Genomic DNA, 26,087 nt, shown 5'->3' on the forward strand with positions numbered 1-26,087 from the left:
GTCCTCACAACTACCTCATTGTGGAAATACCTACCGGGAAGAGTTGCTTTGACCACTAGGCTTGCACTGGTTTTTTTTTTTTAATAAAGAGTTAATATCTCTGACACCGGGTGTTTTATTTATCTGAATCATCCGAATTACGGGAAAATGAGCTCACTCCACATACAGTCACACGTGGGTCAGAGCAGCCGCCTCTTATGCCTGGCCATCATCACGACTGCCCTCACATTCTTTCTTAAGGAAGGCAAAGGAGATTACCTTACAGCTGCTGTCATTGTAACAGTACCACTTGCTGTTGGGGTTTTTGGCGTAAGTGACGTAATGACCTCCTCCCATAATTCCTGAATGGCACTGGAAGGGGAGGAAAAAGCAGTTTTGTATTGCTGGCCCAATCAACAAGTTTGTAGCAGTAGTCGGTGTTGTTCTATATTTATTTACACACACCCCTTTGCCCCCGACAGGTTACCCCAATGCTGGTGGTCCTCCATATGTTGTGGGACACCCAACTCCCATCAGCCCCAGCCAGCATGGCCAATGGTCAGGGACAATCAGAGCTGAAGTCCAGCAACACCTGAAAGGCGTCAGGTTCCCCAACCCTGGCACAGACAATAAGTGTTCCTCAACTTCCATTAGCTCACACGATCTGATGAATTTTGCATCATTTCATAAAGGCTCTGAGGGCACAAGCTACTGAATTGTACCTTGTTGATTCTATGCCCGCCAAGAGTCCTGCAGCACCCACATTCTACTTGACGTGCTGAAGAGAGACCTCAAAATCCCACCCCAAGCCAAGCCAAATCCTACAAGTCATGTGAATTTTGGCAAATGAAGCACATTTAGCACCAATTTATTATTCCTGCCACCTGCCTCATGGCGATGCCTTTCTGACGCCTTCATCCCAGCCCTTTCCTTACCCACCTCTGCCTTTTGGGCACCCTGCACAATGGCGGACTTGCCTTCTGCCCTTCTACAAAATCCAAGCTTTTAAGAAACCAGTGCAGTCTCCCACCCAAGAGTGAGTCACCTACCGAAATTGCATATAGGCTGTAGATGGGGTTAACACAGATCTCTCCTCTTTGGTCAACCACCATCTCCTCCTCCCCGTTGATGCTGCCGTTGCTATGGGAGTTTTGCTTGCACAGGTATCCATTGGCTAAAGTCACCTCGCTGCTGTCCTGAGCGGCAAAGAGCTCGCCCTGGCTACCCCCCAAAGCATGCCCTCGGCTGAAGCCGTCTCCTTGGTCGGGGGTGACCTTAGGGTCCGGGTCTGTACCGTTCTCTCGGGTCATGTCCAAGTTCTCTTTGCTGCTGGACAGTTTGTTTTTACACAGCTGGGGGAGCCGGAGCCGCCCTTTGCTTCTTCCCAAAGTCCTGGGGCTACCAGTTGGACTAACGTTTTTACTCGACGGACAGCCAGTTGCACACTTCCGCCCGGGAGATGGAGACGCTGGAAGAAGTGAATAAGCAAGTGTGCGAGTGAGAGAAAGGGAGAAAGTGGCAAAAAGCTGAACAGACAAGACTAAACTGCCCACATTTAATCCTAAAACAAAGCTATTAACAACTTTTACATCAGTGGGTTAGGTAAAGCAGCCGGCTGCATCACACAGAGACTTCTAGGTCTTAACTTGCAAAGTTCATTAGCTCTAGCAACAGGGGTTTGCTCACTACTGTGTCTTGGTATACAACCTAGTAGCGAGGTATTTAGCAACATTACATACTCCTAGATCCAGGAAAGCATTTTCAATGGTTAACTTCACCATTTATGGAAGGCCCATTTGCCAGACTATTTGAGAATTCATTCCTGCAAAAGCAGCTCAGTCAAAATGTGAGCCCATGTACCTCTACACCGTGTGTGTGTCCCAGAGGCCCAAACCAGTGACTCACACAGAGACACAGCCTGCAGCCTCTTCTAAGGGCAAGCAATTCTGCAGCATATGTCTACTTCAGGAGTGATGGAAATGACCTAATTTCACTCAGTACAGAGATGCGGCAGGATTATCTGCTCCCACCAAAGGCAGATTGGATTGGCAAGCCCAGTGCAGTGACTCATGCAGGAAAACAACAGCCAATTTCGAGGGCAGGTAATTTTGTGGGGTCCTGAAGTAGTCAAAACACAGCGGCATGTGGAGATGGAGCAGAATCACCTGCCCCCAGCAGAGGCTGGTTGGACACATCTATGGCAGTATTAACCAGTCCTCCATTTTACTCCATCCAGCCCAATGCGGAGATCCCTCCTCTCCCCTACCTTTGATATTATTTAAGACGCCGGAAGTGTTGAGGGAAGAGGGGCTCCTGGTCAGCACATCGCCCTCCCCGGCCACCGGGACGCTCTGCACCTCCATCCTCAGACACTCATCTTGCGGAATCTGGGTCTCAGAGGGATCGTCAACCTGGGGAGTCAGCGGCTTCTGCAGCCAGCAACTTGGATCTCTTGGCACCAGGAAGGCACTCGGGTTGAAGCTCTCTCGGGGAAACTTGACGATCTTTTGGGATTTTATCCAGCGGCCATTGACAAACTGGAAACGCTTCAAGTGGATTATCTAGAATAAGAGATGTGGGAGGCAGGATCAGGTCAACGCTTCAACTATTAGCATGTCTTGTCTTTTTATAGTTTGCAGGCCTCATGGCAGGCCTTCTCGCCTCTCTTAACGTGAGTCACCTCCAGCGGCAATTGGTGCTCATTAGAGCTGGCAAGGCAGAAGACAGGAAGACCTACAGCATATGGGGCCAGAGCCAATGGCAGGCAAAGCCAATTAGCTCTAGTCTTGCCCCCATTCTCCTCCATGCCATGTTCTACAAGGACAACATGGGACTGAGGAGGAGGAAACTGACAGGCAGGGCCTCCACTGCCAGAAGGGATGTAAGTAAGAAGGCAGGGAAGTGGGGGCTGGCTGAGGGCAGAACGAGGTTGGTGGGACGCTGCCCCATTTGTGCTAATGAACCAGCCTTCAGTGTCAGCTCTGGGAGACAGTAATCATCCAGAAGTAGGAACTAAACACTACATAAAATAAAGATGGAACTCGAGTGGCCTGACCCACGAGAAGCCAGCTTCATAGGGTCAATTAAAAACGAAGAATTGTAAGAAGCAGTGTACAGCCTGGCTGTAAAAATGGAAAGGAAAAGGAGAGCCTTGAATTATACCAGGATAGGGGGAAGCCTCCACAGGTCCAGCTTCTTGGTAGCCAAGCAGTGAGTTTTGCACTTGGAACAGTAGTACATCTCATCTTCGCCTAGTTCCTCCTCGCTGGTGAAGGCCCGGAGGCAACTGTCCAAGTTGATTGGCTCAGCCTGAGCGCGCCGGCTTTGCTCCACACTCCTGTGCTCCTCGGCCATCTGAATGGGTGACAAGGCAAACACCTGAGGAATTCTGATGGCTTGTTCCTACTTAGAAACATGCCATCTCCTCTGACCCTGCTAGAAAAATGCAACCTGTGCCGTTAATAAAGATAGTGCAACTCGTACAGCACGTTGGCAACAAATATTCACACAGTTGTTAAAATTATTTTACAGCATTTATCAAATATGTGAGAAAGAGACAATTACCTACAAAGTGCCATGAAAACTTACAAACTACTTAAAATAAAGTGAACTTGCAATATCAGATTATATTAAGTTCTTACAAATTCTTGACTTAGTTTTTCTTATTTTTTAAATAAGTTCAAGAAGATTCAGGAAAAGGGCAAGTTCAGCGTTGTTCCCGGTAGCTGTGAGGTGCTGATGAAGTCATCTCCTTTGACCCTAGCTTAGATTCCTTGTCTCCTTCCAGAGAAAGATCTCTTAATGTACACTGCTTTGCTTCACAGCCTGAATTAGCCTTTTTAAAATTAATAATAATAATGAAAATATGGAGTGAGTTTTGTGGAAGGAGAGCCTCATGACAGAAGCACCACCTTCATTTTCGGAAGGAGAACCTATAGACGGGGACAGTAGCTCAGTGGCAAAGTGAATGCATGGCTCACGGGAGGTGCCAAGTTCAATGCCCAGCATCTCCAGGCAGGGCAGTGAAATCCTGTCATTAATCCTGGGGAGCTGCTGCCAGTCAGTGTAGTCAATACCAAAATACTTGGATTAATGGTCTGGCCCAGTACAGAGCAGCTTCCCAAGCAGTAACACACTTTCTTTGGGGAGGGATGAAGTGCACTGTAGGCAGAAGTGCTACCAAGTGAATTTTATCAATTCTTAGCTTTAAAGATTGTTTGATTTTAACGTTTTTCTATTCCCCACTTTGGGACCTCTGGGTGAAGGCCGGTTCATAAATGTCAGAAGTAAAATGAAATAAACTCCTTGGCCACATGCCATTTCAGACTGCAGGTAAAGCAATGCTCCTTTCATATGGGAAGAACAAGGGGTCCCGAACCACAGAAACACAGGTGTCAGGGTGAAGGGTATTTGACTCACTTTCCCCAGTCTTTAATTTTCTAAGCATGGGGAGTTATGGTTTCCCCTAAAATGGAGGGGGGGACCCACATGTTCAATCTGGTGAATCCCCATTGCTAACTGAAGTGATACCAACTAGAACAGTTTTGATAATGTGACCAACTTGTTTCTGTAGACTGGTGGCTCCCAAGACCTACTAGCCTAAGGCTATCCAAGCGAATTCAGTGTGTTCATGGAGATTTGAACCTGAGTCAAGCCCTGTCTGCCGAAGTGCCCTGGCCCTTGGGCCATGCAGACTCCAATTTGCTGCTCTCTCCTTTCCGTTTTCAGTCTGCTGCGATTCTGAGCCCCAAGTTATTCAGTCATCCCTCCACCCAGTCCAGAAATCTCTGAGCCAGCAGTGAGACGAAAGAACCTTCAGAAGCAATTTCAGGCCATTGCAGAGGCAGAAGGGGTGGCCTCATGCAACGTGACAGCCAATAAAGCCTTTTGGCTAATTTAAAAAAATAAAAAATCCCAGACAATGAGAGTGGCTGGCGGCTAAGGAGGCTGCAGAAGCTCCATGCTGTCAGACAAATGCAAAAGCAGGAGCACCAAATTGATCTAATAAAACAGACACTGCTGTAAGAGAACCTCTGGAGGAAGCTGCCTTGTGAGAAGATCACTGGCCCCACTAGCTCAATATTGCCAGTACTGACTGGCAGCAGTTCTCCAGTGTTTCTGATGGGGGTCTCTCCCAGACCTACCCGGAGATGGCAGGGACTGAGCCTGCCTGCACATTATGTGGTCCGCCACTGACCAGTCAGGACTTCACAAAGCACTCAGAAGGAACTTGTGGCCTTTCAGCTGCTGCTGGACCACAGCTCCCATCATGCCTGATCACTGGCTATGCTGGCTGGGGCTGATGAGAGATGGAGTCCAGGTTCCCCAGCCCTGTTATAGATGACCCGCGTCAGCAGGGCCAGGAGAAGTTTTGTACTTGTGTGGCTTATTTCAACCCAGCATGGGAAACTCTGATGCCACCACTGAGTTCCATCATGAAGAAGGACGCAGACTCGGTGGTAGAGCATCTGCTCTGCATACTGAAGGCCCCTGGTTCAACCCTTGGCACCTCAAGGCAGGGCTGGGAAAAGGAGCTTGTATGGAAACCTGGAGAGCCACTGCAGACAATGCTGACCTAGGTGGACCAATAATCTGGCTCGCTGTAAGGCAGCTTCCTGCGTTCACATGCTTTCAAATATATTGTAGCACCCATAAGGGCTAGGAACTTGGTTTTCACGTGAAAAGAAAATCTGGAGCCGATGCCGATTGGTGACTGCAGATGTGAGAAGGGCATTGCCTGCTATACGGTACAAGCTTTACAGGCCAAAGGTCCCAGGTCCAATCTTTGGCACCTCCAGGTTGAGGAAAGAGCCCTGCCTAGGACACTCGAGAGTTGCTGCCAGCCAGTGTTGGCAATACTGGAGTTAGGTGGATCAGTGGTCTGATTCGGTGCAAGGCAGTTTCCTACGTTTCTAAGGAAAGTAGGAATATCCAAGTAATGCATCTTAAACTGAATTTCCTCCAACCCTTGTGGTTTGTTTTTAATGCATGGAATTTTAAGTAGGATTTTTTTTCTTTTATTGTGTTTATGTGTTTCAGTGGTTTCATTGTCATTTATTGCTGCTTCAGTTTTTGAAAGTTGTTTTCATTTATTTCTTGTATTGCATAACTTATTTAATGTGTAATCATGCCACTGCTTTTTACAGATGCAATTGCTTTATTGTATTGTGAAATGGCTTTGAGATGCTTCGTAGGAAGATGAACAACAGCAACAGCAATGCTAGTGCTCACTGGGGGGAAATAACCTCATTTTTTCTGCTGTTAGCTATCCTGCTGGGGATTTGGAATGTGGGGTATGCATCCTAAAAACAAAAACTCACCCCAAAAACAACAGCACACAAACACACAAGCAAAGAATCACACAGCAAAACAAGCACACGGGTGTACAAAGACACAACACATCTGGGCACTAAACCAGCTAGAAGGATAAGATACTAGAACCCTGCTACCTGACCACCGAGATGACCTCAGAGGATGATCTAAGCACCTGAGCAGGTTGGTATGGGGAAGGAAGCACTAAATACACAACTCTGTGGGCTAGAGCAGAGCAGCATTTCCACTTTCAGCAGCAAAAACATCCAGAACTCACTTATTTAAAAAGACAGCCATATGCATTGTCAGAAAGAACACATATACATATATCTGCTTAGGGTTATTTTGCAATTATATATATATTTTTACCCGTTCCTGTGACGTCTGGTAGCGGAGATGAAGTGCCGTGGGATCCCAGTCAACAGCGATGTTGGCATTCCCCATGTGAACTCTCTCTTCAGTGCAGTCGATTTTACAGCCATGGCAAAACCTAGATTGGGGGTGGGGAAGAAGGAGGAGGCAGTGAGCAGAGAAGAGGGGGTGGGAAACTCTCCCTAAAGCTGACAAGGGCTGAAAATGCAAAAGATGGGCAGTTAATCTGGACAGGACAGGTGTGGGCTGCTTTAGGTTAAGACCCATCAGTGGCAGAGCCTCCTCTCTGGCATGAGAAAAGTCCCTGGTTCAATCCCTGGCATCTCCAGGCAAGGCAGGGGGGGACCCTTATCTGAAGCTCTGGAAAGCCGTTTCCAATGTAAATTCTGAGCTACATGAACCTACAATCCTGGTTCTGTATAAGGCAGCTTTCTAAGCTCCTATTTAAATCAAACATCACAAGGACTAGAATCTTACTTTAGGCTCAGCGTCAGATCGTGTGCTCTGATTGCATAAAGTCCCAGGTTCAAGTTCTGGCATCTCCAGGCAGGCCTGAAGCCCTGGAGAGCTGTCACCAGTGCGGACAATACCGAGCTAGATGGAGCAGTGATCTGACTTTCTAAATTCCTAATCCAGCACAATGCAAACAGATTTGGAACATGGTGTAAACACAGCAGTTCAGTACACAGATATTGTGAAGGTGATTAACATGGCCAAGTTGGTCTTCACAGATCTGCCTGTTTTTAGAGATACAAGGGGCCACCCTAACAAAGACGGTAAAGGGAAGGCAGGGTGTGAGGCTGACAGAGGGGAGTGGCTCTCCCTTCAGCCAAAGAACGACAGATTTCTAATTGGACCTGATGAAGCACCCACTTTTTTTTACTGAATGGGGTAACTGTGCCCCTGAAGGACCAGGTGCGCAGCCTGGGAGTCATTTTGGACTCGCAGCTGTCCATGGAGGCACAGGTCAAATCCGTGTCCAGGGCAGCTGTTTACGAGCTCCATCTGATACGCAGGCTGAGACCCTATCTGCCTGCGGACTGCCTCGCCAGAGTGGTGCATGCTCTGGTTATCTCCCGCTTGGACTACTGCAATGCGCTCTACGTAGGGCTACCTTTGAAGGTGACCTGGAAACTACAACTAATCCAGAACACGGCAGCTAGACTGGTGACTGGGAGCGGCCGCCGAGACCACAAAAGACCTACATTGGCTCCAAGTACGTTTCCGAGCACAATTCAAAATGTTGGTGCTGACCTTTAAAGCCCTAAATGGCCTTGGTCCAGTATATCTGAAGGAGCGTCTCCACCTCCATCGTTCTACCCGGACACTGAGGTCCAGCACCAAGGGCCTTCTGGTGGTTCCCTCACTGCAAGAAGCCAAGTTACAGGGAACCAGGCAGAGGGCCTTCTCGGTAGTGGCACCCACCCTGTGGAACGCCCTCCCACCAGATGTCAAAGAGAACAACAACTACCAGACTTTTAGAAGACATCTGAAGGCAGCCCTGTTTAGGGAAGCTTTTAATGTTTGATGTATTACAGTATTTTAATATTTTTTTTTTGGAAGCCGCCCAGAGTGGCTGGGGAAGCCCAGCCAGATGGGCGGGGTATAAAAAAACAAATTTATTATTATTATTATTATTATTATTATTATTATTATTATTATTACTTGCCAAGTGGCCACCCTATGCTTACCTGTACCAGGGGCACCAAGCACACGAATTGCCATCCTTCTGGACCACTCGTAGAGTGAAAGGGTACTGGTATCCCATGCTGTCATCACTTTAAATAAATAAATGAACACACAAACACGATTATTTGTAACAAGCAAAAGTTTTTTTAAATGATAGTCTTTCCCTAGTTTTATCTTCTATGCCTGTCATACCCCCCAGATATTTTGGGCACCAGCTCCTGCCAGCAGGGTCAATGGTCGGGGCTAATGGGAGCTATAGTCTGAAACACTGGAGGGTACCAGGTTGGATTCTAAGCCACTCCAATGCCAAAGTATTTGAAGATGAAATATAGCTCTCTTCCCCCACCTCTTGCATTTTTTTCCTTCTCAACCATCCTGAGGTGGATTGGGCTAAAGTGTGTGACTGGTCCAAAGTAATCTACTGAGCTACCAGACTGAGGTTGTGCCAAGTACCTGAGGTTGTCATTTGTCCCAAAATAAGGCAAAACCTTCACAACTAATTCATGCTAATAATCTTTCCCCCAGAAATTTTGGGAGGAGGATTTAATGGCATTTCTTATGAAAATTACTTTTGCCTATGTGATAGAGAGTTAGGAACCAGTAGAAGTGCTACTCCTGTGTAATATTTCTAGAAATAGAAGAACCAGACTGGTCTACTCATTCCTTGTGCTCCCTCCCTTCCCAGCACAATCTTCAGAGTTTTAAGGTCTACCTGGCTAACAGATGATACACAATCTTACAGAATCGAAACAGTTGCAAAGTTTGCATTTCCAAGCTACAAAGACTCGTAAGCAATTTTTCACAGAATTGTTAAGGGGCACTCGTTTCAATTTGGTCTTAATAGTGTTCAATATTTTTAAGAAGGAAAAATATACAGTTGGCAAGCTCCCTGATATTTTTAAGCTTTCTTTTGCACTCTGGAACCTGAAGGTCAGTGGACTTTATTAATAATCTTGAACTGAGCAAGGATTTGGGTCTGGTTTTCCCAGTCCAAGACCCAATGTCTCACTGCACCAAAGACTGGCATGCTGGCTTAAGATGTCAAGAGCCCTGCAGAGACATTTTGGTGCCTAGATCACCCCCTCCTCCTTTGAGACATCCTGGCATGTAACTCACCAGTCCTGTGCATGGTTACTAGCTTCTTGGGGAGGGAGGGGACTTGCCAGCCGGGACACCTGGATCCAGACTGCATCATACAAGTCTTTCTTCCGTGTATGAACGGTGCACGGAACTATCAGTGGCATTCCAAAGAGGCTCGGCCGGTTCTTCTGAGATGAAAGGAAATACTTGTCCATCCTCATCTGCATTGATCATTAAAGGGGTTTTTAAAAAGATGAAGAAAAAGATTCATTTTAATAATACGATATGATTTTTTCACTTTTCAGGAGGGCTACTTTCATAGCAGGGAACTACTGTATTTTTCCATGTATAACATGCCCCTATGTTTTTTGGGGGGAAATTGCCCAAAGCTGTTGAGCTTTTTTTTTTGGGGGGGGGGAGATTGCACAGAGTTGTTGAGCTTTTTGGGGGAGTCTACGCCGCTAATCATCTGCACGCTCGCTGCCATAACCCCACCATCACATTCAACGCCAACCAAAGCCAATTGCACACACAACAAAATGACTTTTCCCACCTAAATGAGCTTGCCACACTAGCCAGGAGGGAACCTGCGTGCGGAAGGATCATGAGCTCAGTTCATTTCAGGTACTGAAAACAAATTCCAGATCAGAATGTGCTCGGAGACACTGTGGTTCTTTAATTCTAATCGTATGTCTGTTGCACCTGGCTCTGGTTTGTAGAGAGCTTGGGATTCTAATAAAAAGCCAGGTAGATACAACAAACCCTAATTGTATTCCTTTTGTGGCTGGATCTGAGAGGTGGGATATTGGGAGTTGTAGTAGACCTGACAAGCTTGCCCACCCCTGGTCCACACCACTGGGTCACAGTTCTCTAAGGTTTCAGACAAGTCTTTCCCAGCCCTCCTTTGGAGTTGCCAAGGACTGAATCTGTGACCTTCTGCAGACATCTACCATATTGGAAAACGGCAGATGCATGAACACCAGTCAAGCATCTTAGCCGCATTCATTCCCCACTAACCATTTTCCTGTGGACAGCAATGATGTAGCCTATGAAGGGGCTGTCGGAGGGAGAGGTCACATGGCCGTTCACCATCCCATTGGAGAAGCCGTTTTCCATCCTGCATGGCACCACTGTGTTTGGCATCCCATTCGGGATCAGGGTTGGCCGGGGAAGATCGCCATTCATCAGCACATTGATCATCCCGTTGGCTGACGGCACGCTGCAGAACTCTGAACCCAAGGGCAAAGGTGTTGGTTACGGGTTTCCACTGACTGCGACTATACTTATAAAATCCATGCAGGGACATTTTACCTGTTTGCACAGGGCTTGGAGTAGCTGACGTGGGGGATCCAGGGATCGGTACCTCGAATGCACACAGGGATGCGCTTGCCGAGAGACGGACTTTCTGGTTGTCTTGAGGAAAGTTCTTTCGAAAGCAAGAGAAAGCGACAGAGAGGGAGAGAGAGAACCCCAATGAGGCTAATAAAAAATGCACACGTTTAATGGGATTGCTTAACCATAATTATTCTGTTTTTTAAACAAAGTTTGCTGTTGGTCTTAATGTCCTGTAAATCTCTTAGAAGCCAACTGGGCATTAAATGGCATATAAATTAAATAATGGGTTGTGGTCAGTGCTCAATCTACTCAAGCAGACCTATTGGAAATGATGGACGCCACTAGCTTGGGTCCATTAATTTCAATAGGTCTATTCTGAGTAAAACTTAGTTGGATACAAAGATGGGGAACTTGTGAAGTGTAACTCCTATCATCTCTGTGTTCTCTGGGGCTGGTGAGAGTTGGAGTCTGACATAATCTATGATTGGAGTGGAGGGTGCAGGCGGAAATAATCCGTGTCTTAAGAAAGTCACTGTTCTTAGACTAGTTTCGTTTCATCTTGGGGGGGGGGGATTAAAAAGTGCATTTTTAAAAGCCCCGAGCAGCAAAAGCATCCTGACCTTTATGTTGGAGCTGTGCACTTCCGCAAGGAGGATCTGCTCCGGCTTCATGGCACAAAGTTCGCTGAGGTGCTTTTTCAGGCCAGTGTATTTCTCGTCCATGTTCAGCCTCAGTCCGTATCGGATGGGAGTTGTCCCATCTAGCTTAGTTACTGGGAGAGCAAAATAAAAAAGGGGGGTGAGTGGGGAAATAAAAGGCAAGAGATTTGAAAAAATCCAGTTTAACCAGCCCAATTCTGTTTAACTGGCTGTTCGTTTTTTTAAAAAGTGCTATTTCTGCTAGAGAACCAGGTAAGTGCTCCTTGATTATTAGATTGCAACTTGTGACTAATATCCAAGGCTGAGCATAGTCAGTGCATCAGCTGCACACTGATTCTTGGGTATCCTGAGAAACCCAGATTTCATCCAGGGCGGTGGTGGATGCACCAAAAAAACCTTCTAACTTATGTAACCTGGTAGAAAGCATTAAAGATCCACAGAGAAGCAGAATTTTTAAAGATCTGTCCTCCTAACCCACTCAAGGTCAACTTCTCCAGCTGCTTGAAGTTTGCTCTGTTGACCTCGGTTCCCTGTACATGTTCAAGGAATGAAAGTCACCGTGAAGAATACCTGGAAGGGTTCCTTTCTAAGACTCTATAGGGAGAGTTCTGTATGATTCAAAGTAGACCAAAATATCTAAGTTCGTATTTTTCTTCTTTTTCTAAGACAGTACTGCACATTTCCTTTTTCAGATATTCAAACCATTCAAAACAAAAATCCAACCTGTACAAATTTGTTAGTTTCTGTTAGCCAGTTTCAAAGTCCCAGGATGACAATACAAGCAACACTGCATGTATCTATAAACACACATATTGTCTGATTAAAGTGATAAAATCATGTAACTCATGCTGTAATCCTATACTCATGTATGTGGAAGAAAGCTGCATTTAACTTAATTGAGTATACATGTGAAGGACAGCATTGTCAGGCTTGCAAAGGTTGATTAACATATGAATAATCTGTTTTCTTTACGTTTAACCTGTGATTCATTCCACAGCTTTTGGCATCCCCACCCCTTTTGAGTTTTAGGAATACTCTTTCTCTTCCCCCACCCCCAATGTATGTGTTTTGTATAAGCTCAAGTATTAAACATTTACATTGTAGTTTTCTGCTAGAAATATAAAAATGTAGGAAAATTGGGATTTGGACTGGGAAGATGCCCATTTTAAATTTCAAAGGAACTTTAACACAACACTGAAGGAAGAGTGAACTTAATGGCAATTACTTCCGAACGCATAGGTTCAAGTACTACAACTCTTGGGCTTGGATTCTAAATTAGCTGCACTTAAGTCCAACTGATTTCAGTAGGGAGCAAGCCATGGCTATCTTTCTCCAGTTGATTTCAAAAGAAGACAATCAAAATTGTCTTAGTCTGGATCTAGCCCAATGAGCTTCCCCCCAAAAAGGGATCTTTTTTTCGAACAGCCACTGCAGAGTGATGATATCTGGGGTCCCAAGCTGTATAGAACTTAGTACAACAGAACCAACAACTTACAGCCAGTGCAATTCATTCAGCAGCGGTAGAACATGGTGGTGAGAGTCAGTCCCAATCAGCAGTCAAACCACTGCATTTTAGGTTGTAAGTCCCTCTGGGGCTCATACCTGCCCATAAAGCACAGTGTACATAGAATCTTCACCCACCTATGATTTCAACATGCATGTAGCTGTCCATCGGGAGGGGCAAAGATAAAAAATTGAAAGGGTCAAAGCGGACGCTGATGTGCCCACAGGTCTTGCACTTCACTTGGGACCTCAGCTGCCCATGGAACAAGTCCACCACTATTGAGCGGTTCCTCCTCAGGTGGTTCTCCCAAGCCTGAAACAAAAGGGGGAAATAAAACCTGTGCAGAGCAGTCGATAGAACAAGGAGATATATGCCCAATACTTTCACAGTGGGAACCTGAGGGCATCCAGTGAAGGGTGGACTCCAACTTTGATTGTCCCCAACCAGTGGCCAATGCTGGCTGGGGCCAATGGACACTGGAGGGCCCATAGCTGCTCTTGGTGCAAATACGACATGAGGGAGATTTTGGTGCTCCCAGGTTTCCTATAACGTGCCCACCTAGCTGTGAGGCAGTCCTCACACTGGTGTCAGCCTCTCGGTGGGGTCTATCACTCCAGTCTGCAGGTACAGGCGCATGGAAGGAATGCTGCTTGGGTCAATAAATGAACAAATCCTTGCACATAGAAATCTAGATGTGTGTGAGAAAGTTCTATTTTTCTAAATGCAGAGTTTTAAAAAGAAATATATATATATATATTAGTTACAAAGCAGCATTTCATCATGTGAAATTTCCCTGCAGATTGAAGCTGTACAGCCCACTGGCTGACCACCTGAGGGAGGACTAAGCAGGTATGAAGTTCAGATGAACCGCAGCACCTCCTCTGCATGGAGGGCACCCATGCAAAAGCCTAATCTGATCAAAATCCCCCAAGGAGTTGTTTGTCAGAGCATGAGGCCCCCAAGCCCTAAAACTCATCATACTATTGACTGCATAACAACAACCCCAACAACCCCACTGCAGCCTGTGCTGGTGGCTAAGACCTATGAAAGGACTCCATCCATCCTTTTGCTCACCAGCAATAATACACCTGAGAGTATTCACTGCTTTGTTTCAGCACGTGTGTGTGCGCACAAACCCACATCACCCTGCCGTATCTTCACATCCGCCCACAAGTCAATTAAGGGGGCCTGCTGAAGTAGGTTGAGGATCCACACCAAGGGCAGCTGGTCCTTTTTAGCCCTGCTGGCCCATTCCAACACCTCACTTCTTCTTAATGCTTTTAAGGAATGCTCCAGGGGAAGCACAGCAGCAACAGCAGAGGGAGGCCCTCATCTCGGTTCCACCATCCTCACCGGCATGCTTTGGCAGAGATGCAAGAGAGGGCCTTTTGGGTGACTGCCCCCAGACTTTGAACTCACTCCCTAGAGAAACTAGACTGGCTCCCTCCTTGCTTTCCTTCTGCCAGCAGGAAACTGACTGCTTTTAATGAAAGGGCTGTTGCCATGCTGTTTTTATTGTAATTATGTGTGTGGTTTTCATAGATTCTATATATGAGTTCTATCAATGTTTAATTGTTTTTTAACCATTGCTTTTTCTATGTTTTTAGTGGTTCTTGAATCCTGTCATGGAAAAAGGCAGGGCATAAATAAATACAACAACAACAACAACAACAACAACAACAACAACAACAACAATAATAATTACTACAATTCCTGAAAACAGCACAGGAAAAGGCCATGGATTGGTGGAGAGGAGGAAGAACCACATGCAGAGGCCCAGCACACACTCACCTCTGCTGCCACCTCCCAATCCGGCCGGCCGTCACTGTCTTTCAGTTCGACGTACGGCTTATCATGCACTCGGTTCAGATCCTCATGGAGACCATCCAGAAGAAAAGCCAAGAGCTCCTGAGAGTCTTGCTGCTGGAAGCCATTAAATCTGGGAGCGTATTTAGCTATCGTCCACTGAAAGAAAGCAAAACACACAAGTCAGTGGCCTTGACTGCAGCCTCTTTCTGATTACTAATCCACAGATTCTCAGCAATACAATCAGTGATAAAGGCAAGGGCCATGCACCACTTTAAACTAGGCTGGAACAGCTAAAAGCCCAGGAGCTTAAAAGGCTGATTAGTGGAAGCAGCCGGAGAAAAATGAAGGCAGCCACTTGGTGGCAGCAGTGATGTTAGGGAGGAGGCAGGGGTTGGTTTGCCTAGTTTGCTTGCCCCCACGGAGCCTCTCATGGTGCAGGCTGCAGAGCCACCTTATAATTAGTTTGCAGATGAATATACGACAACACTTGTCAGTTCTCACCCGTAACTTTAAAGGAGCAATGTTCTTTTGTGTCCCGCTCCATAGCTCTTGAATCAAGTCCCCGTAGCATTTGGCCATATGTCCCTTCATTCCTATTGGATTTGTCCTGGAATGCATAATGATGAATTGAGCCAATTAGCCATTTGTTGCATTGAAAAAAGAAAGAAAGGAAAAGCATGCTGAGAGGCACTCCACACATTGCACAAAATGAGAGGGAGGAATCCTGGAGTGTGCCACAGCAGACGAACAGGAGAGGTAACACTTTTAAGGCATCGCTGTTAAGCTTCCAGCATGGCAAGAGAGGGACTGGAGGGGGGACCAATGTGGCAGCCCGACAGATGTTGCTGGACTACAATTCCCATCATCCCCAGCAACCAGCATGATGGGAGTTGTAATGTAACATCTGGAAGGCACAACATTTCCGTGTGATATACAGAAGTTACCTGTTGAGCTCGTAGAGATGTCTGCCAGAGATGAAATACTGGGTAAGAGGCTGCGTGTTGCTGACGCACTGGATGCTGGAGTTCATGAAGCAGGTGTTCCCCAGGTTGCTCAAGCCAGTGGCCCCCTTTTCCGTTGGAACTGGAAAGGATGAAGGGTTGCAAAGATGATGTTACTCCTTGCTGCCTGATGTAAATGTTCCCCACAATGCTCCAGAGGGATACTATGCTGGGAGGTTTGTGGAAATAAAAATGGCTGACCAATGGTGGGGAAGTATTTTGTTTGTGGGCTGTAGATGGGACCCAAGGCTGTCTGGTATTGATGCCCCCTCCCCTGGCATACACTGGAAGCACGCTTGGTTTCTCTTGTTCAAGTAACTTTAAACAACTTTCCTACTTTGGGTAGGACATACAGGTCACATTCACCTGAATGTGCTCTATAGTCAGATGACAAATGGATATAAATTACAAACTTGTTTTATGTTGGGAAGAAAGGTACACTAGCCTGCATATAGTGTTTTAAGGCTACACATGCACACGCCTATGCAGTAATATTTTTAAACAAATAAACTCTAGGGGAGAAAGGCGAAAGAAGAGCAGCCGTGTCCAAAACTGTGTTGTGCGGAAACAGATTCCCGCTATTTGTATCTAGCCTCTTTACTAAAAGGGCTGTAAGCCCTGCAATGTCGGACAGGGATGGGTGTCGCTTCTGAACTTCCTGCATTTTTAGTTTAAAAGAACAAGGCACAGAAAATATCAGTCTAAGCTACAATTCCCAAATCTGCTAGCTTTCTACCTGCAGGCTGCCTTTCCTTTAAAAAAAAGGTAGCATCTAGAAATATGAATTACCATCTGAGGCGATTCAGCCCAGTCTATAACCTCAGGGCTCCAATCACCTCGTTTCAATGCATGTGTCAACCAGCTGCTGATATTTTTTGTTTCTTTGGATAGGGGGAAGCACACACTTACCCTTATGCCTGTCTATTTTACTGCTGTTTGCTATAAAGGACATCTCCTCTGGCCAGCTCATGTCTTTGTTTCGAACTGAAAAACACAGAACAAAGCTTAGTGGGATAAACACTCCCCTCAAATTCATGATGCAGCCGATCCAGTAATAGGCAGCTGCTAACATTTACAGCAAGAGTTGGGAGCCTCTCTGAAGGTTCTCCTATACAAGAGCTGTGCAGGGGTAGCCAATTTGCAGCCCCATCACATGATGTTGGACTACAAGTCCCATTGGCCACAACTAGCACGGCCAATGCTCAGGGATGAGGCGCATTGTAGCCGCAGCTGGAAGGAACCATGTTAGCTATGTCTGCTATAAAGGCACCTGACAAACAGATCCTCACTGGGCTATGAGAAATCTTTAAACTTCCATGGTGGAAGAATGTTTATTAACCAAACCCTGGTTTCAATAATAGTCCATTGGATTTGGCTCTCTGGAAAGGTTACAGTGCCACCGAAAGTAAGTAAGTAAATGCTTGTTTGTTTGTTTGTTTGTTTGTTTGTTTGTTTGAAATTTGTACACAGCCCTTCATCCGAAGATTACAGAGCGGTTTGCAACATAAAACTACAAAATGAGAAGACAAAATATGTCATAAAAACAAGAACAAACCAACAGCCCCCCTCCCACATTAGCACAGAATGATTTGGTAAGGGTGGGGGGACCACTTTCCTTGGTGAGTGAGCCCATGGCAAGCCTCTATTAAGCCCAAGCCTGGCAAGATGGAATCTGCAAGTGAATCCCAACTCAACAGCTTCATGCTGGAGTCTCCCTTGGAAATGTTTTTGCTGAAGGATGACAACCCACAGAGCAAAGCTGTGGGGCTCTCTCCTGGATTCCTGAGCCTGCCGGCCTCCCATTTCTACTTACAGCCATCTCTACCTTCTGCCTGTAACCAAGTTATCTGACAAATGAGGATAAATATCACTGTCTCTGGCCAAGTGCGCTCTGGCTCATAAGAGCTTATGCCAAAAGAAATTATTTAGGCTTCAAGGTGGCATTTAAATCAAGAGATTTTGCTAAGTACAAAGCATACAGACTTCTTAAAGACATAAGACACGAAGCATAGGGGGGATTATGTACAGTATATATTAATATGGCTTATTGAAAAGGGGGCAGTAGAACAGAAAGCCTGGGAAAAGTGTAGTAGTTGGCATAAACAAATAAGTATTTGGTTAACAGGTGTCTGAAAACACTTTGTGCCACAGAAACTGGCTCCAGACCGCTTCCCTATTTCTTATACCTTCTATTATTAAGTGCTGCTCATCCTGGATGCTCAGGTATTCCAACGTGTGGTCCTCATCGTCCAGAAGAGTAAGGTAGTTCTGCAAAGACAGGGGAAAGGGAACAGCAGCCTTTCAGTTTTTGGTTTAGAACAGGTGTGGAGAACCTGTGGCCCTCCAGCTGTTGCTGGACTACAGCTCCCATCATCCCTGTCCACTGGGCCATGATAGCTGCTAGGGCTGATGGAAGCTGGGAATCCAACAGGATCCAGAAAGGCCACAGTTTTCTCACCCCTGATTTCCTCCGCAGAGGTTGATATCCTGGGAATGAGATGCTGGAACAAAAAACCCCACACGGGATTCTGCGTGCACTCGGCTAATCCCAGTGGCTGCCTGCAACCATGGATGCTTGGACATTAGGAGGGTCACAGATTCAGTCAGAGGCATCCATAGAGGGGACCTTGCACACTCAGGTGCAGCTAAAATTGAAAGCCCAAAACCATGGCACTTGAAGTGGGGGAGAGGCAAGTACAGCATGCAAATGGTGCCTTATGCACAGTGTGGTCCTTTCCCTGCCAATTTAGACATTACGCCAAACCACAGCTGAGCTTTTGTAACTGTGGGCGGCCTCCCTGAACTGAGCCACTGTCTGTGGGCAAAGCACTAGTCTGACCCCAGACAGTAATTATCACAAATAAACACCTTGTTACCAATAACCTGCACACCCACCCACCCCTGACTTTCCAACCAGGTTATCTTCCAGTCCTTGAATGTAAAACTTTGTGCGATTTTCTGGGCCTTACCTCACTGTTGTAGAGCCACAAGCGCATGTCCTCCTCTTTTATCCGTAGCCTCTGCGACAGATACTCGTGGATCTCCTTAATCGTCTGCATGCGGCTAAAGCAGCCGGTGTAGGCCAGGACCCTCTTTAAGGGAGCGCTGGGAGATGGGACGTTCCCTGCATTCACAAGACGACAAATGGTTTATACATATGGGCAGCAAAAACAGAGAAGAAGGCCTTAAACTGAGTGCCCCAGGGATGGGGAACCTGTGTGACTCCAGACACGGTTGGCGTCCAGCTCTCAACGCTCCTGGCCATTGGCTGCACTGGCTGGGCTGATGGAAGTCCAACAACATCTGCAGGGCCACAAGCTCCCCAGTTCCTGGTGTACAAAAGGTGTTTCCTTAGGCTTGTTTGGGTTTGCTGCCATATTAGGACTGGTTCAGAGAGCCGCCTTCTCTACTTACATCACCAAGGCTTAAGTAGGAGGGAGGCAGAACACACACAGAGACAGAATGGCCAGGTGAGCAGGAGCCCTTGTAGTGCGTAAGGCCTGTAACCATCCTCTGTCGACACAGAGTTCAAGCCACCCACAAGTGACCACCTATGACAGGTGTGGGGAACCTTCTGCCCTCCAGAGGGTTCTGGGTGGGAGGTGTAGCTCAGCCACATCTGGAGGGCTAAAGGCCCCAGATACCCGATGCCTGGGACGCCTCCACACATACAAATCGGATGTTCTTAATTTGTAATGGAAGTTCTTTGTGCTGCAAGTTGCTTTGGGTCTCTCTGTGAGAAAAGCGACAAATATAACAATTAAGATAAAATTTTATCTTCCTGTACCCCTGGTTAGTCATCCTACTTCCACTGGCACCAATTGCAGTTAATGCTAACAGGGGTTCACCTTGAAATCCGATTGAGAGCCAAGCCAGGTTTGCGCTAACCATAGTTGCTCCTGGTGCAGCAACTAACCACGATTAAAAGCCAGAGAGGATTCACAGGCAAGAGAAGAGACAGCACAAGACTGTGGTGATCTCTTAAAGGATCCCTTACCTAGACAATTCTGTCTCTGTGTTTTCCCCTCAAATTATCTTTGCAGAAGCAACAGATCCCACCCAGAGGAAAATATATGTTTGCACTTACAAATCATCATACTTTTAGACTGATCAGCCTTCTTTAACCCAATGCCCTAAAAATATTTTGGGCTACAACTTCCATGAGTCCCATAGCAGCATTGCCAACAGTCAGGGGTGATGGGATTTGTAGTCCAGAGGCATCTCGAGAGCTGTTTTAGATGGTGGACTACCTTAGACAATTCCTCTTTGATATAACTAAGAGCCAGACACTGAACATTTTTGCATGCAGTTGTGTCCAAAGAGCAAAATTTAAACAGCAATTTCTTTTTACGTCAGCAAACCATCTATTTTCTCTCCACACACCGAGCAAAGGATTATATTTCTCCATTAACATACATACAAACAAAGCATTTTTTCCGGCAATTTAAAAAAAGGTGAGAGGATTAGGAATAAGATTACAGCAAGAAAGCATATTGGGGTGGGGGGCACTGGAGATTAATAGTTGATTTTAACAGTTAGTACAGAGCAAAACCAAATTCCAGATCATGATCAGATACAGCAAATTTGAAGAGGCCACAAATCTGAATCAGGGAATTTGATGTGTTCAAGGCAAAGCAGTTCCCACCACAGAATGACAAGTAAGAATTTGATGGTCAACTGGCTGACTTTTCAGCACAGCTGGTTAAAGAAATCAGCCCAATTTATAAAAGTTTTGGGGGCTCATAGCAGACCCTTTCCCTTTTAGAGAGTGGAAGAACAAGCATTGAAGTTTTAGAATGAGAATTCAAGCAAACTCTTATTAAAGGCTTATTTATCATTAGAACTTTCCTCTCCATGGCCTGCCAATCTAATGCCAGCAATGGTCCCAGGAATTCAGCATGTGTATCGTGCCAGGACAGGGTATCTGTGGCCCTCTGGATGTTCTTGGACTACAACTCCCATCATCCTTGACCATCTGCCACACTAGCTGGGGATAATGGGAGTCATAGTTCCAAAACATCCGGGGAGCTGGGTCACAGGTTCCACACTCCTGATCTAGTACTAACATATGGGCTAGACATAGAGGGCTAATGAGGATTAAACACATTTCCCCCACTGTTGAGGTTTGTGTGTGAAAAATGAGAATCCACACTGCCAAATGCCTCTTTGAAAATGGTGCCTGCTGCAAACTCCACACCCCCTACCCACAGCATCCTTTAAAAAGGGGTGGGTGGGTTGAATAAAATGCAACCTGGACTCTACAAATGTGAACTAGGATGTTCCTGATTGCAGATTGACTTTTGGCTCCCTGCACCCAATGGCAATAACTGCTCACAAGTGGGGGGGGGGGCAGGCTGCAAAAGAGTACTGAATAATTTCATTTCATTTCTTTGATAAAAATGGTAAAATGCCCAGTGAGTTTCAGTGAAAACGTTCCTCAAAAATTCAACCTATTGTATATTACTAGTAAAGACAACATTTATCAGCGTTCTAACAAGGTTCTTAAATGTATGCTTCCTTCCAACTCTTCAGTGTATTTGCATTGAGGCTGATGGGTGTTTTAACAACAGAAGAACTGCTGGCCCTTCAGATGCTGTTGGACTACAACTCCCATCATTCCTGACCACTGGCCATGCTGGGTTGGGGCTGATGGGAGTTGGAGTGCCACCATGTCTCAAGGGCCACAGTGTTACCCAGGCCTGATTTCTTCAAATGCTCAAAATCCATACAACTGATCAGTTAGGGTGCCTTTAAATCAGGTCAACAGCTTATTTACTATACATTTTCACCTGTACAGATCGTTTTCATCTGTACCTCGTCATTTAGAGGGGGAAAGAAATGGCTTCTAATGCCTCATGACCTTTGATAAGAGTTCTTTGTTTTGTTTTAAACCATCCCTTTGGAAGCGGGAAGGAGTTCCCATCACCAGCCCCGCTTTGGAAGATTTCATTTAAGATCATTTACAAGCAGTGCCGCAGCAAAGCCGTTGAAGTCTGGGCGGTGGGGCCGGCCTCCCTTCGGACACTACACAGCTGGCTTCTTGCTGTATTCTTACGTTACCTCTCGGCAAATGTTGAGGAAACATCCTCAGGCTCATCATACCCATGTTCACCCAGATGTTGGACTGCTGTGTCCGGGTGGCGGGCTGCTGCCTCAGGAAGAGAAGGTAGCGCGGGAAGAGCTCCAACTCAGGCAGGTTGGTGTCGTTGTTTCTGATCACCTGGGGAGGGGAGGAAGAGTGTTCCCAGTTGAGAGGTTGGCAAGATTACCTTCTATGCAATCTATGTGGGGCTGCCCTTGAAAATGACTCAGAAACTTCAACTGGTCCAAGTTACTGCAGCAGCCAGATTACAGTCGTACCTTGGAAGTCGAACGGAATCCGTTCCAGAAGTCCATTCGACTTCCAAAACGTTCGGAAACCAAAGCGCAGCTTTTGACTGGCGGCAGGAAGCTCCTGCAGCCAATCGGAAGCCGTGGAAGCCCCGTCGGATGTTCGGGTTCCAAAGAACATTTGCAAACTGGAACACTCACTTCTGGGTTTGCAGTGTTTGGGAGCCAAAACGTCCAAGTACCAAGGCGTCCGGTACCCAAGGTATGAAAGTACTGGCTGGCGATCTCTTCATATAACCCTGGGCTGAACCAACTACAATGAGTCCCAGTTAATTTATGGGGCCAACCCAAGAAGCTCATGTCAGTACTTAAAACCTTAAACAACTCAGGCTACAAATACCTGAAAGACGACCTCTTTCCCTACAGACCTTCCTGGATGCTAAATTGACAGAATAAGCCTCTCGGTTATTCCACTGCCCTCAGAAGCTCAGGGGATGGCGGCAGAGTAGCACAGCGCTACTCTTGATTCTGGATGCCAACTTCTCTCAGCCTTTCCCAAAATACTGAGGAACCTGATGCTTTCTACACACAGAGACTGTGCTCTTCCTGGTACACTATTCCCCCTTTCACTTATTTGTGGCATTGGCATACCGCCCAATTAACCTTGTCCTCTGGACAGTTAACCAAGAGCGCACTGGCTAAATGCACTCCTGAAGCTTGCCTGGCACACACAAAATCTGGCCTGTTTCAGGTCATGAAAGACGCTCGTTTCCATGGAGAATGTGTGGGAGATGTTTAGTGTTGAATCTGGGCTTTGTCAAGCTTTGGAGTTAACAGCCAGCAGACAGAAGCTTGAGCAGGCTGGCTGCATCCATCTCTTAATAATCAGCAAAACCATTTGTCCAGCTCTATGTAATACCCACCCACCCGCCAAAAAAAAAAAACCCTAGCAGAAGCAATATAAAAACCTGTTTAGGAAACTATTGCTCCCCGATTTAAAACTGGCACACATCACACATCAAAATAACCCATAAACCAGGGGTAAGGAACAGGACCCAGTTGATGGACTAGGTCCTAAGCATCCTCACTCCAACCGCAGTGGGCTACTTTGTGTCAATCACCTGGTATCAGGAAACCCAACTTCAAAGGGAAGAATAGGGAGCTGGGTCTAGGCCAGGCTGAAAAGGACACCAGTTAAGGAGTTCCCAAGTGGAACCAATCCCAGTAGGGCTTGTAATTGGCTGCAAATTTAGAAGTATATAAGCCCCACTTGCCATCAGGAGTCATTTAGAATCTCAATTGTCCTGTCTTCACTTGTCACACCTGGCATCGTATATGACGGTAGACATGCATCAAAAGGGGGAAAACCTCATGGAGATAAAATTAGGACCTCTGGTTGACATGTGAGGGTGTCATCACAAACTCCAGATACAGTTTGACCCTTGTGCTATAAATCCCCTAAACAATAAACTACCTAAGAGATTTTTAAAACGCTTATTCCCCACCTCACACAAATTAAACTGAAGAGAGCCAAAGTACACTGATTGAACTTCACAGCTCTGACTGAACTGGAAACTATATGAATAGTAAAATGCTATTTCCCCCACCCCAGCCTTTAAAAACATCCTGCAAAAGTTTCATCAATGGTCAGAGACACTGAGAACATGGTGGCATGAATGAATGTGAGCAGCTGGGCCAGGCTAATTGGAGAACTCGAGGACACTGGCCCTTTTCAGTACTTACTGGTCTTGGCAAAGACAGGTTTGCGCCGTACCAATGGTAAAGAGCCCTCCATACTGGTTCTGGGACCATTTCATAACTCTTCCCTTGAATTAACTGAGGAGACTGCTTTAAACGACCACCTTCCAGAGTCAACGATGGAGCCTTCAAAAAAAGAGTGGGGGGGGGGGCAATGTCAGATCTTGAGCACTTCAAAACTGCCAATCCTAAAAGGGTGTAAAGCGTGGAATAAATGAAGCAAATGATTGCTGGAACACTTGCTAACAGGTGAGCTATCTTTTGCGAGAGTATCCCATTTCACATAACCATCATCATCAGTGCTTCTGCATATTTGCTCATGATAGCAAATCTTCCCCTGAGCTGCAATGAGCAATCATTCTCTCTCCTATTAATTTTGCTAAAATGTTTTTACTGTGTTCTGCAGCAAAAAAGGGCATCCCAGAGCAGCCTGCAATTATCAGTAATGAAACAACCCCTGTTCCGGCTGACAAGTGAATAGGCGTGGCATGAAAGGAAAAGTGAATGGGAAGGAGGAGGGAAATAACAAACTCGGGCATTAGTTGCTAACTTACAAAGCCGTATTCTTTCTTGCAAGGAGGGGCAAAGCTTCCAGCAATTGTTCCTTCCTTGCCCAATGGATGGAGCCAGGATGCTCTCTTTCTACCCTCACCTCCAAACCTTAATGTTCTCTCTGGGAGGCAGGGAGAGCAGCCTCCCAGTGTATGCTGGTCCCCTGCCTGGTGGCAGAGTGTACTGCCCTTCAGTTCTGGAGCTGCAGAAGTGGACAGGGATCATTGCAGCAATTATATGGAGATCCCCAATGCTCTCCCCAAGGTTAAAAGGCAGGTTGGCTGCTGCATTGCCAAAGCATGCAGAGCACCCAAAGCAGCAATCCCCTTGCTTCCCATTGCTGTAGCACCTCCATTTCCCAGGGCCAACTCAAACCTGGCAACCACAGTTTGGGGCTTCACTGGCAAGACCAGCCAAAGGTTGCAGACCCACGTGAGTGCCAACTGTCACTCAAAGCACATGTCACTCCAGCTGGTTTATCAGCTACAGCCATTCTTGGACCATGAGAGTCTGGCTTCAGTAAGCCATGCGCTGATAATCTCCTGGACTGATTACTACGAGGTGCTCTACACGGGACTGCTCTTGAAAACAGCTACAACTGGGACAGCAGCCTGGTTGTTCAGTAGGATAGTCAAAGCAGGGCCCATCATTCCATTCCTGATAGAGCTGCTATTTCAAAACTGTCATTTTTAAATTATAGTTGTTGGACATGGTCTGATCAGATTTTGTCTTGTTAGCTGCTCTGGGCATCCTTTGGGAAGGGAGGGTGGGACAGAAATGTAATAAAGTGGGCTTTGAAAAACATTTACATAAATAAAAACCCTAAATATGCCAACACAACGCACAACGATGCGCAGATTATACTAGAATTTGTGATGAAGGAAGGCGTATGGGAGGTCACTCAGATATTTCCTAACACCGCCAAAGCCATTACCTTTGTTGGGTCTTGCGTTACGAGGGGTTGGTTATCAATTGCTCCAGGCCGCTGTGGATTGAGCTGCAGCAAAATGTTCCCATTGGATCCAAGCAGGCACTGATTGTTGTTGTCTGAAGAGTTAAGCTGGCGGGAAAAGCATATCTCGGCACTAGGAGGCAGGGTGTAAAGGAAATCTGGAAGGGGAGACACAAAGAGAGGACAGAAACAATCCTTTTTGCGGAGTTCTAGGTAGAACACCGGTCAACCAGCATGTCCAGTTAAAGAGAGGCAGGTGAGATTCAAAGTAAAACAACCCATTTGGAATAAGGAATAGGAACTCCCAATTGGATTAAGGCCTTTAAAATACCTGACTCTATTTCTGACCCCCAAATTATTCAAAGCTACGCCTGCAAAGTGACAGCTTGAATCTTTTATGTTGTCCAACCTTGATCACCACACAAATTTATATGTTGTTAGACTTCTTGGAGCAGGGACATGTCCTCTTGCGCTTTGTACAGTGCCAGGCACATTGGGCATTATCTAGCCAGACAGATCATACTCCTGCTATGTCACTGTGATGCTCTGCTCCCAACTCCCATCAGCCCCAGTTTCTATGGTCAATAAGGATGGATGAGGGGTGAGTCTAGCAGTATATGGAGGGCCACAGGTTCCCCACCCTGCTCTAAATGCTCGGCCTTTATTTGTTGAAGTTACTTTGTGGCTCTCCAATGCTAGCTACTGTGGCTCTGGTGTGCTGGTTGTAGCATACAAAAATAAGTAGGGCCTGCTGG

The 26,087-nt window shown here is 46.3% G+C and overlaps 1 protein-coding gene across 5 annotated transcripts in view; it reads right to left on the minus strand.

The window, feature by feature from the left end:
• USP32 (ubiquitin specific peptidase 32) overlaps window positions 1-26,087 on the minus strand; it is a 122,346-nt gene that overhangs the window by 4,363 nt on the left and 91,896 nt on the right. For 2 of the 5 annotated variants that reach the window (XM_081844044.1, XM_081844041.1), the window contains exons 14-33: window positions 25,315-25,490; window positions 23,814-23,954; window positions 21,705-21,960; window positions 18,710-18,864; window positions 17,927-18,008; window positions 16,650-16,724; window positions 15,684-15,822; window positions 15,241-15,346; window positions 14,722-14,895; window positions 13,068-13,242; window positions 11,388-11,539; window positions 10,744-10,858; window positions 10,450-10,661; window positions 9,469-9,653; window positions 8,355-8,441; window positions 6,661-6,781; window positions 3,142-3,333; window positions 2,246-2,540; window positions 1,029-1,447; window positions 259-351 (exon numbers count right to left, since the gene is read on the minus strand). In XM_081844044.1, coding sequence (XP_081700170.1) covers window positions 259-351; window positions 1,029-1,447; window positions 2,246-2,540; window positions 3,142-3,333; window positions 6,661-6,781; window positions 8,355-8,441; window positions 9,469-9,653; window positions 10,450-10,661; window positions 10,744-10,858; window positions 11,388-11,539; window positions 13,068-13,242; window positions 14,722-14,895; window positions 15,241-15,346; window positions 15,684-15,822; window positions 16,650-16,724; window positions 17,927-18,008; window positions 18,710-18,864; window positions 21,705-21,960; window positions 23,814-23,954; window positions 25,315-25,490 — 3,350 coding nt within the window. The remainder of the gene's footprint in view (window positions 1-258; window positions 352-1,028; window positions 1,448-2,245; window positions 2,541-3,141; window positions 3,334-6,660; window positions 6,782-8,354; window positions 8,442-9,468; window positions 9,654-10,449; window positions 10,662-10,743; window positions 10,859-11,387; window positions 11,540-13,067; window positions 13,243-14,721; window positions 14,896-15,240; window positions 15,347-15,683; window positions 15,823-16,649; window positions 16,725-17,926; window positions 18,009-18,709; window positions 18,865-21,704; window positions 21,961-23,813; window positions 23,955-25,314; window positions 25,491-26,087) is intronic. The other 3 variants (XM_081844045.1, XM_081844043.1, XM_081844042.1) reach the window with 2 other exon arrangements.

The sequence above is a fragment of the Podarcis erhardii genome (assembly GCF_964252035.2).
Source record: "Podarcis erhardii genome assembly, chromosome: 16".
Lineage (NCBI taxonomy): Eukaryota > Metazoa > Chordata > Lepidosauria > Squamata > Lacertidae > Podarcis > Podarcis erhardii.